General features: G+C 50.1%; 1 protein-coding gene across 1 annotated transcript in view; it reads left to right on the top strand.

The window, feature by feature from the left end:
• Positions 1-373: 373 nt before the first annotated feature.
• The window catches only part of CELF6 (CUGBP Elav-like family member 6), a 28,715-nt gene continuing 14,163 nt past the window's right edge, over positions 374-14,925 (top strand). Inside the window, exons 1-3 of the mRNA XM_014780892.2 lie at positions 374-635; positions 4,391-4,473; positions 13,015-13,063. Coding sequence (XP_014636378.1) covers positions 374-635; positions 4,391-4,473; positions 13,015-13,063 — 394 coding nt within the window. The remainder of the gene's footprint in view (positions 636-4,390; positions 4,474-13,014; positions 13,064-14,925) is intronic.

Below are 14,925 nucleotides of genomic sequence, written 5' to 3'. Positions count from 1 at the left end.
TCCTCATTATGCAAATTATTTGCGTAGACTCGGCGCCCAGCTTCCTGACGTCATCAAGCACGGGGGCTGGGGCTCGGGGCTCGGCTCCGGGAGAGCTCGGGCGGGAGCCCAGAGAGCGCCGCGCGGGGACCTCAAGCTAGACCCCAGCGTCCCGCCGCCTTGGCCCGGGCCTGCCCCGCCCCCGGCCCCGCCCCTTTCCCGCCCGCCCCACCCCCTCTACGCCCCTCCACCCGGACCCCGCCCCCTGAGCAGCCCCCCGGTCTCGCCGCCTGGGCCCCGCCCCCTTCCCCTGGCCCTCACCACCGGTCCAGGGAGGGGACAGTGGGACAGGCAGGACCGGTGGGACCGGCGGGAGGGCGGACCGGGCGGGGACATGGCCGCGGCGCCCGGAGGGTCTGCGCCGCCCGCCGGCCCCAGCCCGCGCCTGGGTTTCAGCACCGCGGACAGCGGCGTCGGCATGAGCGGGCTGAACCCCGGTCCTGCCGTGCCCATGAAGGACCACGACGCCATCAAGCTCTTCGTGGGGCAGATCCCGCGGGGCTTGGACGAGCAGGACCTCAAGCCGCTGTTCGAGGAGTTCGGCCGCATCTACGAGCTGACGGTGCTGAAGGACCGGCTCACCGGCCTCCACAAAGGTGCGCGGGGTCAGCCCAGCCCAGCCCAGCCTAGCCCCAATCCGATTAGAGTGCGGCCCGGCCCAAATCCCAGGCTCAACCGCAGCCCCAACCCTAGCCCTACCTAGAGCTAGTCCAACACCAGTCTAATACCAGCCCCACTTCAGCCCAGACTCCTCCCCAGATCACAGAGCCCTCAACCCAGAATTTTCTCTCTGATCATCACTGACGTGTTATCCACTCCAACCTCCAACTCCCTACTTTTCACCTTTCACATCTCAACAGTCCCCGCCTTTCACTTGTACCTCCCACCATCCCTCCTATCAGACATCCCAAATCCTGGAATTTGTAAACTTATTCCACCTTCTAGATCTCTAATACCCTCAATCTCCCAAACCCTAGACCCAATCATTTCCAAATCCCCCCACCTGATGCCACCCCACTCAGGCCTGACCACTCACACGCACATCTTGGACTTGCATCCCTCTTTCTGGCCTCCAAGCCCAGCCAATCCCCAGAGCCTGCTTTTGACTCTTACACTGCCAGCCTAAAACCCCAAAAACCCAAACTCTCCCCTTCTTCAGAACCCAAGCCTGGCTAACTCACAAAATCCAGTTCCCCTCCCAGGAAGCTCTCAGCTCTAAAGTCCACCCTCATGTTTAACAATAACCCCAATCTCTCCTACTCACTGCCAAAATCCCAACATTCTGCCTCTTCTGATTTGAGTCCAGAACCCTGACCTCAGCTGGGAACTCCTGCCACCTTGTGCCCATCATCTCAGGTTTCCTCTCAGCTGAACCCACACTTCTTTCATTCTCTAATCTTCCCACTCCTGTGCCTCATCTTTGCCCCTCCCCAATCCTCTTTATGGCCTCCTGCTTTCCCTCCCTCACAGGCTGGTCCTGGACAAGAGCTTTTCCCTCCCTCACAGGCTGGTCCTGAACCAGAGCCTCAGGGTGGGTCAGGTTGAAGAGGCAGAAAGGGGTCTTCTTGTCCTTGCTGGAGAGACAGAGGCACCACAGTCCTGTCCAGCCACACCCCTTTCTTCCTGTAGAGAGAGGGAGGAGGCTTGTTTACATGCAGAAAAGTCTGTCCAGGCTGGCCTGGAGTAAAAGAGCCAGAGTCGCATGTCATACATGGGCAGGGAAAGGAAATGATTTGAGGAGAAACACCTTTCTCTCTCTCCAGCTTCACCATGCTGCGGTTTCAGGATTTGGGGGGGAAGGGTCACCAACTATCCTCCATGGTCTTTCTAGGAGAGACGTGGTGGGCGCTGAGTAACAGCTAAATGTACTTTCCCAAGGGCTGAGAGCTGGAATCAGGCTGCCACTTCTTTTCAAGTGGGAAGCCTTGCAGTGTTCTCAGGTGCACTAATGTAGGGACTTCAGGAGAAGGCCCATAGAAGATCTGGGATCAGCTAGGTATCAGTTCATTTTCCACCCTTTGGGGTGGGGTTATTTTAAAGAGGATATGAAAGGACAAGACCATACCATCCAGATTCCTTCTAATGCAGTCCGGCTGCCCAGCTATCCATCCATCCCATAGCAACTTCTTTTCCTATTTTCTAGGCATTTATTTCAGTATGTAAGCACAAGCTAATCTTTCTGGGTTATCTGTACAATAAGGGAAGTGTATAGAATACCTTTAATTCTCACTCTTCTCACTCAAACACTATCAGAGTCTCTGACATTTTCTCTCATCCTTTCTCTCTCTCTCTCTCTCTCTCTCCATTTAGCTCTAATTCTTTCTGTTTTTTTTTCCCCCATTCATCTGTCCCTCAAGCCATGCTTCTCTGACTTCCATCCTTCCATTCTTCCACCCCCTAGCCCAGGTAGTCCACATAGGACTCCTTTAGGCAGCGAAAGTGCCCCTGAGCCTTTCAGACAAGGCCCCAGCCCTGCTCAATTTTGACATCAGATGATATGGCTTGGTGGCAGAAGATGAAGCAGAGATGTAAATGCAATCAGGTGTTCGGTGATTTATCCCCCAAACAACCCACAACTCTCCAAGGTAGAGTTGCCTTGCAAGATGATTGGGGAGGGTCTCCAAGTCAACATCTTCCTCATCTTCTACCCAGCAACAGTGACGTCCAAAAGCCAGAGTGACTCATTTTCCTCTTGATGGCTGGGTACCGAGGGAGGCAGCCACAGTGCTTTGAAAACAAGCTCAGCCTAGGAGTTAGTAGATTCAAAACCCTATCCTGCCACTGACACACTCTCTGGGCTTCAGTTTCCCTATTGATATGATAAGAGTTTGTCCCAGGAGTTCTCTAAGCTCCCTTTAACTCAATGAATGGTAGATATCCACCCACTTTAAGGGGGCAGCCACACAGGAGATATCAGAGAAAATGTTCCCATTTGCCTTTCTAGTCTGCTGAGGTCTAAGTGGAAAACTGCACCAAGCTCCTAATGGCTTCCCACATCCACTTTCTCTTCCTTCAGTCTTTCTCCTTCCTACACTCAGAAGGCTCTTTTTGAAAACACAGATCTTATGTCACAACCCTACTTAAAACCCCTTAGAAGCTCTCCACTACTCTTAGGAAAAAGTTCAAAATCCACACTGAGGCATACAAGATTATAGATGACCTGATCCCGGCACACTCTGGCCACTCTGCCCCCATTCATCAATCTCTAACCATACTAGCCTTCCAGTCATTTCCCCAACACATCCAATTCTTGACTCAGTCTTCATATATGCTATTCACTCTGCCTGAAATAATCACCACCCTTCTTGTCACTTGGTTAACCCCTATTTGTTATTGAGGACTCAATGTGTTCTTTGAGACATTCCTCAACCCTTTGGACTCAGTTACGCGCCCCTCATAATCCTTTACATAATCCCCATGAGAGCAGGGAATGTGTCTGTCTTGTTGCCACTTTATCCCCAAGCCCATCATAATGCCCCACAATAATAGCTAAGTATTCAATAAGTATTTTCTGAATGAGTGAGTGCTCAACGACTGTTAGAAAGGAAGAGATCCCTGTCCCAGTGCTCCCTAGCAGGCTACAGTTTCTGAGGCTAAACAAAGAGGGATAGGACTGACCCTTTGGCTCAACCCACACTCCTTCTTGGCCCTATATCTACTCGCTCTTTTAGAGAAGTCAGATTTGGGGCACAATAACCCTTTAAGAGGTCCTATCTTGAAGCCCTGGGAGAGCTGATAGATCAAGCTCCTTGGATAGGATTGGAGGTCCCTGGAAGCTCCCACCTACAGGAAGCCCTTAAACCAGTCCCACCTTCCAAGCCTCAAATTAATCCATTCCTCAGCTTCAAACTTGGAGAAGGGAGGTGTTAGGAAGGAGTTATGGGGTCCTGGGCTTGGATCCCAACCCTCCTCCTCTGCCTCCTCCCATCTGAAACTGAGTTGGGAAGGAATTGAGGCTGATTCTGGGAAACTCTGTGAGTATGCATCCAAAAATGAAGGGGGAGGCTGGGGTTTAAGCTAAAGGCAAAGCCGCTTAGGGAGGTTTAACCCCAACAGGACTTATGGCTGGAGTGGGGTGGGGATCTGTGGGATTGTATGAGCATGTGACTGGGTGTGGGTACACATGTTCCCTAGGCAAGAGGCCAGGAGCAAATGAGAGGGAGCCAGAGCCTGGGACACAGGCATATGAAGCCTCTCCCTTCAGAGAAGGTGAGAGGCAGAGAAGGCTTCTCAGACGCAATGTCTCTGTTTAAAGGAGAGTGGCCTCAAGTTTGTCAACTTAATGAGGTCTTCCCATAAAGAGTATTTGGGGGTTTCAGGAAACTCCCTGAGCCAGCCTCTTCCTCCCCAGGCTGTGCCTTCCTCACCTACTGCGCCCGGGACTCTGCTCTCAAGGCCCAGAGTGCACTGCATGAGCAGAAGACCCTGCCAGGGGTAAGTCCACCAGGGTTGGGGGGTGGGAATCACCTCAAGCTGGGGACATGCCCTATGTGCATGCCAAAGCAACATGTAGGGGCCGGGTGGGGACCAGGAACTAGAAGCAGAGTCATCTTTCTAGGAGTGGGCTTACCTGTGCCCTGAACAGCTACAGGTTCTTTGTTATATTCAGTCTTCTGGCTCAAAGAAATGAGCTCAAGACTCTTGGGCCAAGTGTTCCACCCCATCTTTTAGGAGAGGCATCAGTGTTGTGGGCTACGCTAGAATTTGTCCACCTCGGCTAAAGTCATGGGTTTAGGTGTTTGTCACTGGTGTGAGCATGTATGCAGATATATGGTGTAGAGTCTCTGCTGGGCTGGTATCCCATTTCCTCCAGCACTAGAGTCCTCGATGGCACTTCTCTCTGGTCCTCTTCCTGCAATGTTTTTTTGGGGGTGCCTTGGCTCACCAAAATTGCCTTCCCTCCATACCCCAGACACTTAGCTAAAGTTAAGAGAGACCTGATTCTATGGGCAGCTGGGCCATTATGTATCAATAACACCTGCTATGGCCTTGGCTAATGGCAACTCACTGGACAAAAGGTAAAGTGGGATCTACTGACCATGTGGCAGGAAGAAAGTAGTGATTGTTAGGAACTAGCATGAGTTCACCAAGAGCAAGTCATTCTACAAAGCGTCATTTTCTCTTGTCCAAGGAGGGATGTGTCCGGAAGAAGAGCACTATTCAAATGCCCTGGACGGGCCAAACCTGGGATTATATCCAGTTCTATGCCTCAGATTTAAGAGGGTCATTAGCCTACCAGAAAGAGACCAAGATGGGATGGGAACATAAAATATATCATGGGATGATAGCTTGAAGAAATTGGAGATATTTAGCTAGAGAAGATAGGGTTTAGTGTGGGCTTTAATAGGGAGGCATCATGATATAATAATTGAGAATACCAGTTTTCGAGTCTCACAGACTGGATTTGAATCCCAGCTCTGCCATTTAGCAGTTCTGTGCCTCCAGATACATTACTTAGACTCTTGAGCTTCAACTTCCTCATCTATTAGGAGTGGGTTATACTAACACTTAGCTCACTGGGCTATCGTGAGGATTAACTGAGGCTTAGCAAGTGCCTGGCACAGAGTAAGATCTCGATAAATATTACTGTTGGGGTGGGGTAACTGCCTTCAGAGTCTGAAGAGGGATTTGGCTTTCTATGGGTGGCCCCAAAGGGCAGAGTCAGGATCAGTGGTTATAAAGAACAGGCACACTAATTGCAGCTCAGTATAAAGGACTCATTTCTTCGAATTGGAGCTGTCCAGCAATGGGACAAGCTATTAATGGGGCGTCAGATCCTAGAACCAATTCCAGTAATTGAAGCAACTTGAGCCTCACTCTTGAACACTCAGTGTCAAGTAACACCAACTTGTCACCCTCACCAACCCTGTATGCAGGCCCTGGAGTCAGACAGACCCGGGTGTGGATCCAGGCCCTTACCACTCACTTACTCAGTGACCTTGGGCAAGTCTTTACCTCTCTAAGCCTAAACTTCCTCATCTGTAAAATGAAACACATAGGGTTGTTGTAATAATTAAATGAACTAAGTCATGTTAAGTGCTGAGCACAGTTCTTGGCAGACAATAAGCGCTCAATATGGGTTAGTGGTAGTAGTAGTAGTAGTAATAGTAACAGCAGCATTAGTAGGAGTAGTAGTAGAAATCATTATTCATCCAACTATGGGAGTAAATGACTTCTGCTGCTAGAATTGGGAGTCAATGAGACAAACTTGTAACATTCCACATGGGAAACAGCATGGTAAAGGTGCAGAGACAGAAAGAACAGGATGGGTGTGAAATGGGGGTGGGTGTGTGGGGGAGGGCCCAAGTGGGCATGGGCAGGCTGGAGAGAAGATCTGCAGAGGGCAGTAGTTGAAGAGGAAACTTTTGATGCCAGGCTTAGGGGTTTGGACTTTATCCTGAAAGCAAATGGAAGGTGCTGAAAAAATTAAGATGGACTTTGGCAGAACGAAACCCTTCCTTAACCAGCCACAGGGCTCCAGAAGATAAGAGGGACCTGGGGGACTCTATGAGGCTGAAGGCACCTGAGATAAGAGCTGTGAAACCCTAGACTTGTGGGATAATTTCTGGGAGAAAAAGGAAAAATAATAACTAATATTTATTGATCCCAGACAGTGTTTCTAGCACTTTACATGTTCAAAGTCATTTAATCCTCTGTGGAGAAGGTGTTATTATTGGCATTCCCATTTTACAGATGAGGAAACTGAGTAATAGAAAACAAGTGACTTGCCCAAGGTCATGTAGCTACTAATGGGAAGATCTGGGCTTTGAACCCAGGTACTCTGGCTCCAGAACTCATTCACTTAACCACTGCACTATTACCCGAGCCAAACTGGTGGCAGACAGAGGTCTAAGGTTCTGGAGGGGATGGTGACTGAGTACATCTGCCCCCTCCCACCCTTTCATCTGCAGGGTTCCAACATGGCCTGGCTTCCTCTGGTACTGCCAGGATTGGCTTTATTCACCCTCCCCGGCTTAACAAAGTGAAAATTAATATTTAATTATTCTCCTAAATGAAAATCGATGGCTCTGTTGGCCATCCCCAGCAATGTCCGTGCCATCAGTCTTTCCTCTGAGCCTGACAGGGACAGCAGCAGGTTTAGTCCCCTGGCCTCAGGCCCACCAGCATAGAGGGAGGAGGATGCCCAGATCTCTGCAGGCACTGGGTCCTGGGCACAGCTGCCATCTGCTGGAGAAGCAGGGACAAGACTTTAGTCTGTGCTCCTACTAGAAACAGGCAGGACTGTCACAGTGGGAATAGGAAAGTTTGGGTCAACCTCAAAGAGAAAGCCTGGATCCCTAGGGGAAATTTCATGGTATCCATTGGATGGCAATTCCCCCTTGGGTCCCCTCCACCTGCCCCCTGCTAACTTCTGTCACCTAGTAAAGCTTGGCTCCCTACTCAGGACTTCCTTCAAACCTCAGTGGTCTGTCTCATCTTCTGAAGCCTCTTCCCTATGAAGCTGGAGCTACTTCTTTTAGCCTTACTTTAGGCTCGAAAATCCACCTGAAGAAGATGAGGCACAACCTCAGCCTCACCTTCTGGGATTCAGAAGGTGCCCCCCTACTTCTCTCTCTCCAGGCTCATGACCTCCTTTCCCTCGGGCATTCATCCCTTCAAACACTGTGAAGCAGGCAGACATAACAGAGTACAGTTGCTTTTGCAGGTTGTGTCCTTCACAAAACAGCTTGAGTAAAAAGGGCAACTGGGGGCTAAAATCCAGCCATGCTTGATTGACCAAGCCATGCACATTATCACAGAGCTGTGTCAGCCCAGAGGAAGGGGCACATTTTTTCTAATTCATCCGCAGGGTTGTGAGAGTGTCTTTTTGTAACTCACACAAAGGCACTGTATGTGCTAGAAGCTGCCCAGTGAAAGAGTTGGAGCCTTTGCCCTCAAGGAGCTTCCAGCCCAGAAAAAAACCCATTGCATTTCAGTGGGGTTTACATCTGGGCATGCAAAAGAGGCATCAGGAGTGAGGAAGGAGGAAATGCTTCACAGAGGCGATGCTGTGTGAGCTGAATCATGATCATATTTCACCATGTTTGAGGGTCTAGAAACCTAAAAGACAAAGGCCACTTCTGGAATTATGGGGACAGTGTGAGAACTAGCAGGGAAAGTGTCCAGCAAAGTCAGCTAAGGTTCCATGTGAATGGAAAGTATTGTGCATGTTGGGCAGCAGGGAAGGCAGGACTCACAAGTTTTGACTGCCAGTCTTAGGATCTTGGGCTTTATTGTGAGGCTTGTAATGGACAACCATGGGTGGATTTTAACCAGGAAAGAGTGAGGGACTAGTTTTAAAAGATCACTCTGGCTACAATGTGAAGGGTGGGTTGGAGAAGAAGCAACACTGAGGGCAGATGACCATTTAGGACACTGTTGCTTGAGCGCAGGTGAGTAATGATGCTGGCCTGGAGCTGGGGATAGGGCAGGGATGGGGAGGAGAGGATGGACTTAAGAGCTATTTAGGATATTCCTACAGATTCTAGAATCAATGGGACATGGTGGTGGATTGAATTAGAGGAGGAGGGTGAGGTAGAACAAAGTGCTGAAAATGGTGAAGTTTGCTTTTTCTCTGATCCACCCTTCCCTGCACCCATGACACCTCTCTTAGACCCACCAGTGGTCCCTTTTTTGGGGAGGTTCTGATAAACACACTTCCCATGGTGGGGAGAAAAGGCTAAGGGCATGAGTGCTGAGTGAAGGGAATAGTTGGCATCAGGACAGAAGAGTCTGAAGAGGGTAATGCTGAGCCCAAAGGCAGGAATTTTAGGCAAGTCAAGGAAGGAGAAGGGGTATGGTCTTGCCTTCACTTCTGCTCACAGGGGCGGAAGGACCAGGGCCTCATGTGTGTCTGTGCTGCCTCCAATCTTCCCCACTCCACTGCCTGGAGTAGGTTGTTCTCTCCTCTTCTGACACTCTCTCCCTTGATTTCTCCTCCAGAGCTGGGCCCTGAAGCAGACATGGGCCTGGACTACACCTGGGAAAATCTCAAGGGAACAGGTGCTCAGCCAAGGGCAAGAGCTCACCTGAGGTCCCATGACAAGTTCTTGGCCAAGGATGATGCCTTCTTTTCCTCAAAGGGGAACCATGATTACCTCACCCCACTCCCCCGTCCCTCCCCTGGCTGTGGCAGGAATAAGGCAGGGGAGGGTTGCCTAGGCAGTTCATGTGGGCAGCTCTCTTTCTCCTCCTGCCACACAGAGCATGCCTAAATCCTGGTGTCCTCCCTAACCACTTCCCAGTGGGGAGTGGGAAGCACTACTCTCCCCAGCTCTGTCCTCATCCTCTTGGGCTCCTCCCTTGGGAACTTCTCCTGCACCTCCAAACTCCCAAATTGCCAACTTCTCCAACCTCTAAACCATAAGCCTGAGAGTCAGCCAGCATTCCCTCCTCTCCCTCAGACTCTACCTCCAACAGAACTTTAGTCCAGTAAATTCTTCCTAAACATCTCCTGAATCTGTCCATTTCCTTCTGCCCTGGTCCAGATCACCCCCATCCCTTACCTGTGTCACCGATCTTCCTGCCTCTAATCTTTCCCTTTCCAATCCTTTCTCTGCATGGTGACAGCTCAGGGGATCCTTCATAAGACAAAAAGGACTAGATTATTCCCTTACTTAATATCCTTCCCTGGATCCCTGTTGCCTTGGAAATACAACAAAGTAAAAATTCCTTGTCTTGGTTTTCACAATCTGCCTTAATTTGGCCCCCGCCTATCTTTCAGTTTCACTTCCTTCCATTAAAAAAAAAAAAACTACTACATCTGGTAAACTACGAAGATCTAGCCTTCGTCATTTTCACCACAACACTGCAAGGTAGGATCATGATTCCTCCTTTTGCTAATGTGGATGCTGAGGCTCAGAGATCTTAGAGAAGTTGCCAGTGATGGAGCCAGAATTTAAATCCATGTCTATCTGACTCAGAAGCAATTTGCTCTGCCCTGGGTACCTCTGTGCAGGTGCCCACCAGAACCCTTGCTGCTTCAGAATTGCAGCTCCTTCTCCACACCCCAGCCATCTGGAATGTTCAGCCTCCAGCCCTATCTCTCCCATGATCTCCACATGGCCGGATGACCCTAGTTCTGCAAGGCCCAGGTCAAACTCTACCTTCTCCATGAAACTTTCTCTGAGTCAACCTCTCCAGCTGGAGTCAGCCTCGCCCACAGCGCTTTACCTTGCATTCCTCCTAAGGCCCTGGTCCCTCTGTGCCTCATTATTTGTGTTGGTGTCTTAAGAACAGAGTTGAGCAGTACAATGCAAAACTCATGGACTTCAGCCTCATACAGACCTAGGGGCATATCCCAGCTCAACCACTTACCCACCATATGATCTCGGACAAGTGATTTACTTCCTTCAGCCTCAGCTTTCTCATCCATACTATGGGGACAATTACCTTGCAGAGATGTTGGAAGGAATTTAGAGACAATGTATGTAAGTGCCCCAGGAAGGGCCTGGTGCATAATGGGCTCTCAGGAAATGGTGGCATTATCTTCCCCTCTGTGAGCCTTTAAGGACAGGGTCCCCAAGGTCATCGCTGTCTCCCCTGAAGGGCCCAGCCCGGAACTCTTCACAGAGTTCAGGAAATGCTGGCAGCAAGCCCAAGTGGTGGAAAACCTAAGTGCCTAGCCTCTGAGGCCTGGACTCTGCCAGGTCCATGAGGTACATGTATGTACCACCTAATGCCCACTGTCCATCAATGAATGGGGAAAAGGGGAGGGGGGCAAAAGGGCATCCCCCACAGCACCAGTGAGCTCTGTCTCCCCAGAAACCCAGCCGGGGAGGCAGCTGCCATGGAAACCACTGCTGTCATGTGTGCTCATCACTCTAGGCTCCAGAAAGAAATTCTCAGGATCTATTTAAGAACTAATAAAATAATGATGGTCTTGCTCACCCTCACTGCCCCCCACCCCAGGCTTCTACCCCTCTCTCCTTCTCCCCTGCCACGCTCCTCCCTGCCTCTCCTGCATCCCCTTCCTGACCCTTTACCCCCTCGTTTCCTTCCCTTCTCCACTAGTATTTCTCTTTCCTTGCTCCTTTCTAGGTCCATCTCTTACTCTCTCTCATCATTTCTGTCTTGCTGTGTCTCTTCATCTCTCCCTGTGTCTCTGCTCTCCATGGCTCTGTCTCTTGGTCTCTCCTCCACAATCACAGGTGGCCATGCCCAGGGACGGGTCCGGTCCTCCTGGTCCCTGGTCCAGGCCAGTCCAGACCTGTCCAGCTCGCCCTGATCTGCTTGGATTGATCTGTCATCCCCTCTAGACTGCAGCCTGAGTCCTGTCGGTGTCTCGGCCCCCACCCACAGCCTGGTATACTGCAGGTGCTCCACCACCAGCGGGTGGGTGTGTCAGAGCGTATAAGAACCTGAGCCCTGGGTGGGAGGGGGATTGCACTGGTTCAGGCTTAGCCTATTTTCCTCCCCCCCCCTTTTTTTTTTAAATAAACCTTTCCCACTCCCCCACACCCAAATTTGATCCAAAGGAAATTGCTCAACTGTGACTGCCAGGGCGTTACCATGGTTACCGGGTAGCACTTGTGGCTATGGTAACAGGAAGCTGCCTGTTGTCTCGGCAACGAGCACATTGGTAGGGGATGGAGTGGCCCCTGATTGGTGCAGAAGCAGTGCATTTCCTGAGAGGAGGGGGTCAGATCATCACCTTCTCAGGCCAGATGGGCATCAGTACTCCTTCCTCCATGAACAGGAAGGTCGCTGTTCTTTCCTCCCGGCACTCAGCTGTCTGCCCCCCAACAATAATTCCTCACATCCTACGCACCCAGCTTTTGGCAGTTTACAAAGACCTTTTGCATCCCCATTATCTCATGTGATACCCACAACACCCATGAGAGGAAGGTGAGATGGGGATTCAATCATGAATTCTCTCAGGGTGGTTGGGGGATGGGAATGTGTGGGGTGTATATTGAAATCACCTAGGAGCTTTTACAAATTATACAACCCCCCAACTTGAGAGTCTGCTCTGGTTCCCAGGTGATTCTTATCCACCCCTGATCAGGGAACCCCTGAATGGTAAGATGAAATTGGTTGGTGGGGGAGGGGATGGAGGGAGGAGTCAAGCTGCTTTCCAGGTTTATATCTTGGATCAGGTTTGGGCAAAAAGATGAGCTCTGGTTTGGGTGTATTGAGTGGAAGGTGCCGGTAGGACTTTCCAATTGAGATGTCCAGCAAGCAGCTGGGCACGTGGGTCTGGAGCTCAGGAGGGAGGTGTGGGCTGGAGATGCAGAGTTCTGAGTCATCACTGTGGAGACAGTAGCTGAGGCTGTGGGTCTGGATCAGACTATCCAGGAAGGATGGGAAGAGCAAGATGAGCAGGGCCGAGGATGGTGCCTTGGAGAACTCCAGCCTCCTCAGGGGGAGAGGGGCCCAGGGAGAGGACTGAGAGGATGAGTGTAGAAACTATGGTAACATGGAAGCTTGGGGAAGGTTTTCCCCATTTGACAAGTTGAATCTGAGAGAGGGTGGCTTACTTGATGTCATACAACCATTAAATGGCAGAGTTGGAGGTAAACAGCACTAAATCTGATTCCCAGATTGTTTAATCTAAATGACACATAGAATTATATTCTCAGTTTTAGAAACAAAACACAAATCTTCAGTATCAGTTCTACTCTCCCACCCAACTTCTCTCACCCAAAGCCTTTAAGGAAGTCCAGGAGCCAGAGGGACAGGTCTCACATGGTCCCTGCCCAGAGCCCAAGGCAAGAGAATCTCTTTAGCCACCACAGTCCATCCTGTGCTCACCACTGAGCTTCCTATCACCCAACCCTTCAGGTTTCAGCACCTTCTAAATTCCTGGGTTTAAGGAAAGAATCTTGGAGAAAATCTATAGTCCCAGTGTGAGAGTGGTGATGCAGAGTTCAAAGGGGCCAGGGCTTAGATCCTGAGGAGTCCAGAGGGAGAGAAGCTGGGTCCCAAGGGCCAGGCAGACATGCTGACTAGGTATGCTGGTCCCATGTCTTTCAGATGAATCGTCCGATCCAAGTGAAGCCGGCTGCCAGTGAGGGCCGAGGAGGTAACTTCTCTGTTTTGACGAACCTCAGAGTACTACCCATGTAGGGGACGGTGGACCCAGTCCTGGAGTCAGTCCTACCCATGGTTTATTACTAGAGTCTCCCTGGGTCAGGGGGACAAATGAGGCCCAAAATTTCTTAGCACTGGAAACAGCTCAGCCTTCCCAGCACAGGCTGAGGAGGGATGGGGTCTTGGGGTCCCCAGACTCAGAAGAGGCAGGAAGGGCCCTGAGAAGATGCTGGAGATAGAGGAAGGGAGCTCTTGCCACCTTGCCCCTGGAGAGAGGTCATTTTTGTTTTTCCAGGTGGAACTTCCAGGTTTGTTTGAAGAACCAGGCTGGAGTTATTCTCCTTTTCCAGATTCTTCTGATTACAGAGAACCCAGTCCACTCTGGATTGGGGCCGCTCATTCCTTCATTGCAATTGCCTGGTTACTTATAGTAAAAGATGAGGCTGGTAAGACAGACTTTGTAGGCCATATTAAGGAATTTGACTCTATGCTGAGGACCATGGAAAGTCTTCAAAGATTTTTAGCTGCATTGTTTCCTAGTGCAGAAAGACCAATGCTCCCTAAGAACAGAAGGGGTAAAGAGCTTGTGCTTTTTGAAAACCATATGCATTCTGGCCAGCTTCCATGCTGGAACAGCAATGTTAGCTTCTGATGTCAGTTCTTGATGTCTTTCTCACCCTTGGTTCTTATATAATTCCAGGATATCTGCCTATAGCCCTCCCTGATGTCTGCTGACTCTCTCCCTTGGATAAGACTCTCTCCCTGGCTTCCCCAAGATCAGCCATGGCTTTGTTAGGTGAAAGAGGCTGCCCAAGGTCAAGCAGAGAACGGAACCCAATTGACAGACATTTATTGACTCCTACTAATTCTGCACACCCTCTCAGACTTCATTCTCAGTGTTCACACCTACAAAGAGCTCTGGTGGCTTCATGGTTCCATTGTGGAGTTCTTTCCTCCAAGAAATCCGTCCTTCATCCTTTTAGATTCTCTGACCTCTGGTCTCTAATTCTTGATTTCTGGTCAAGATGTTATCATCTCTACTTTGTCTTGAAGAGATATTTCCAAGCTTCCTCCCTCCCCTACACACACACATCCTCCTTTCCCATCTCATTCTTTCCAGGCGGGTTTTTGAGAAGTTCCAGGCTGCATACCAAACCTCTGGCTCACTTGTCCCAAGGATTTCTCCTTCTTGGAAAACTCTGTTAGGCATCAGGGCCATTGTTGGCCATCTTCTAAGTCCTGCCCACAACCACTAGATAGTCCCACAGCTGAGAAGCCAGTTGAGAGTACTTGAGTGAGTTAAGAAGCAGACTGCTTGGGTTGTAGTTTATTCTACCATCTAACTAACATCCTCTGAGTAACTTACTCCACATTAGGAATACAGATGTGAGCAAGGCAGATCTGGCACCTGGCCTCATTGAGCGCTGGAGCCATGAGGGAATATAGACAAGTAAACAAGGCTACAATTCAGTATAATCAGTGCTTTCCAAGTCCTGGGGGGAGTGTGGGGACATGAACAAGGGGCACCTAACTTAGTCTGAGAGATTAAAGTGGGCTCCCAGAGGTAGTGATATTTAAGCTGAGATCTCAAGGATGAACAAGAATTAGTCAAATAAAGAAAGGAGGAGAAAGGGAGCAAGTGTTTCAGGTGGAGGGAATAGCATGTACAGAGCTTAGAAGAATATGATGAGACTTGGAGTCTGGTTCAGGAACTAAGTCCACAGTGCTGAGGGCACTACTCCTGCTGTTTGGAGTCCAACACATTTTGTCAGGATGAGGGCAGCTGCACAAAGGAGGCCACCATGCTGATAATGCTTCTGCTTGGCCTGGTCTGTACCTCCTGCCCATCTGGGC

This window comes from Ceratotherium simum, chromosome 3 (assembly GCF_057802395.1).
Source record: "Ceratotherium simum simum isolate JZ-2026a chromosome 3, ASM5780239v1, whole genome shotgun sequence".
In the NCBI taxonomy this organism is placed as follows: Eukaryota; Metazoa; Chordata; class Mammalia; order Perissodactyla; family Rhinocerotidae; genus Ceratotherium; species Ceratotherium simum.
Note: the sequence above shows the minus strand (reverse complement) of the source record. Positions and strands in the feature narration are given on the sequence as shown.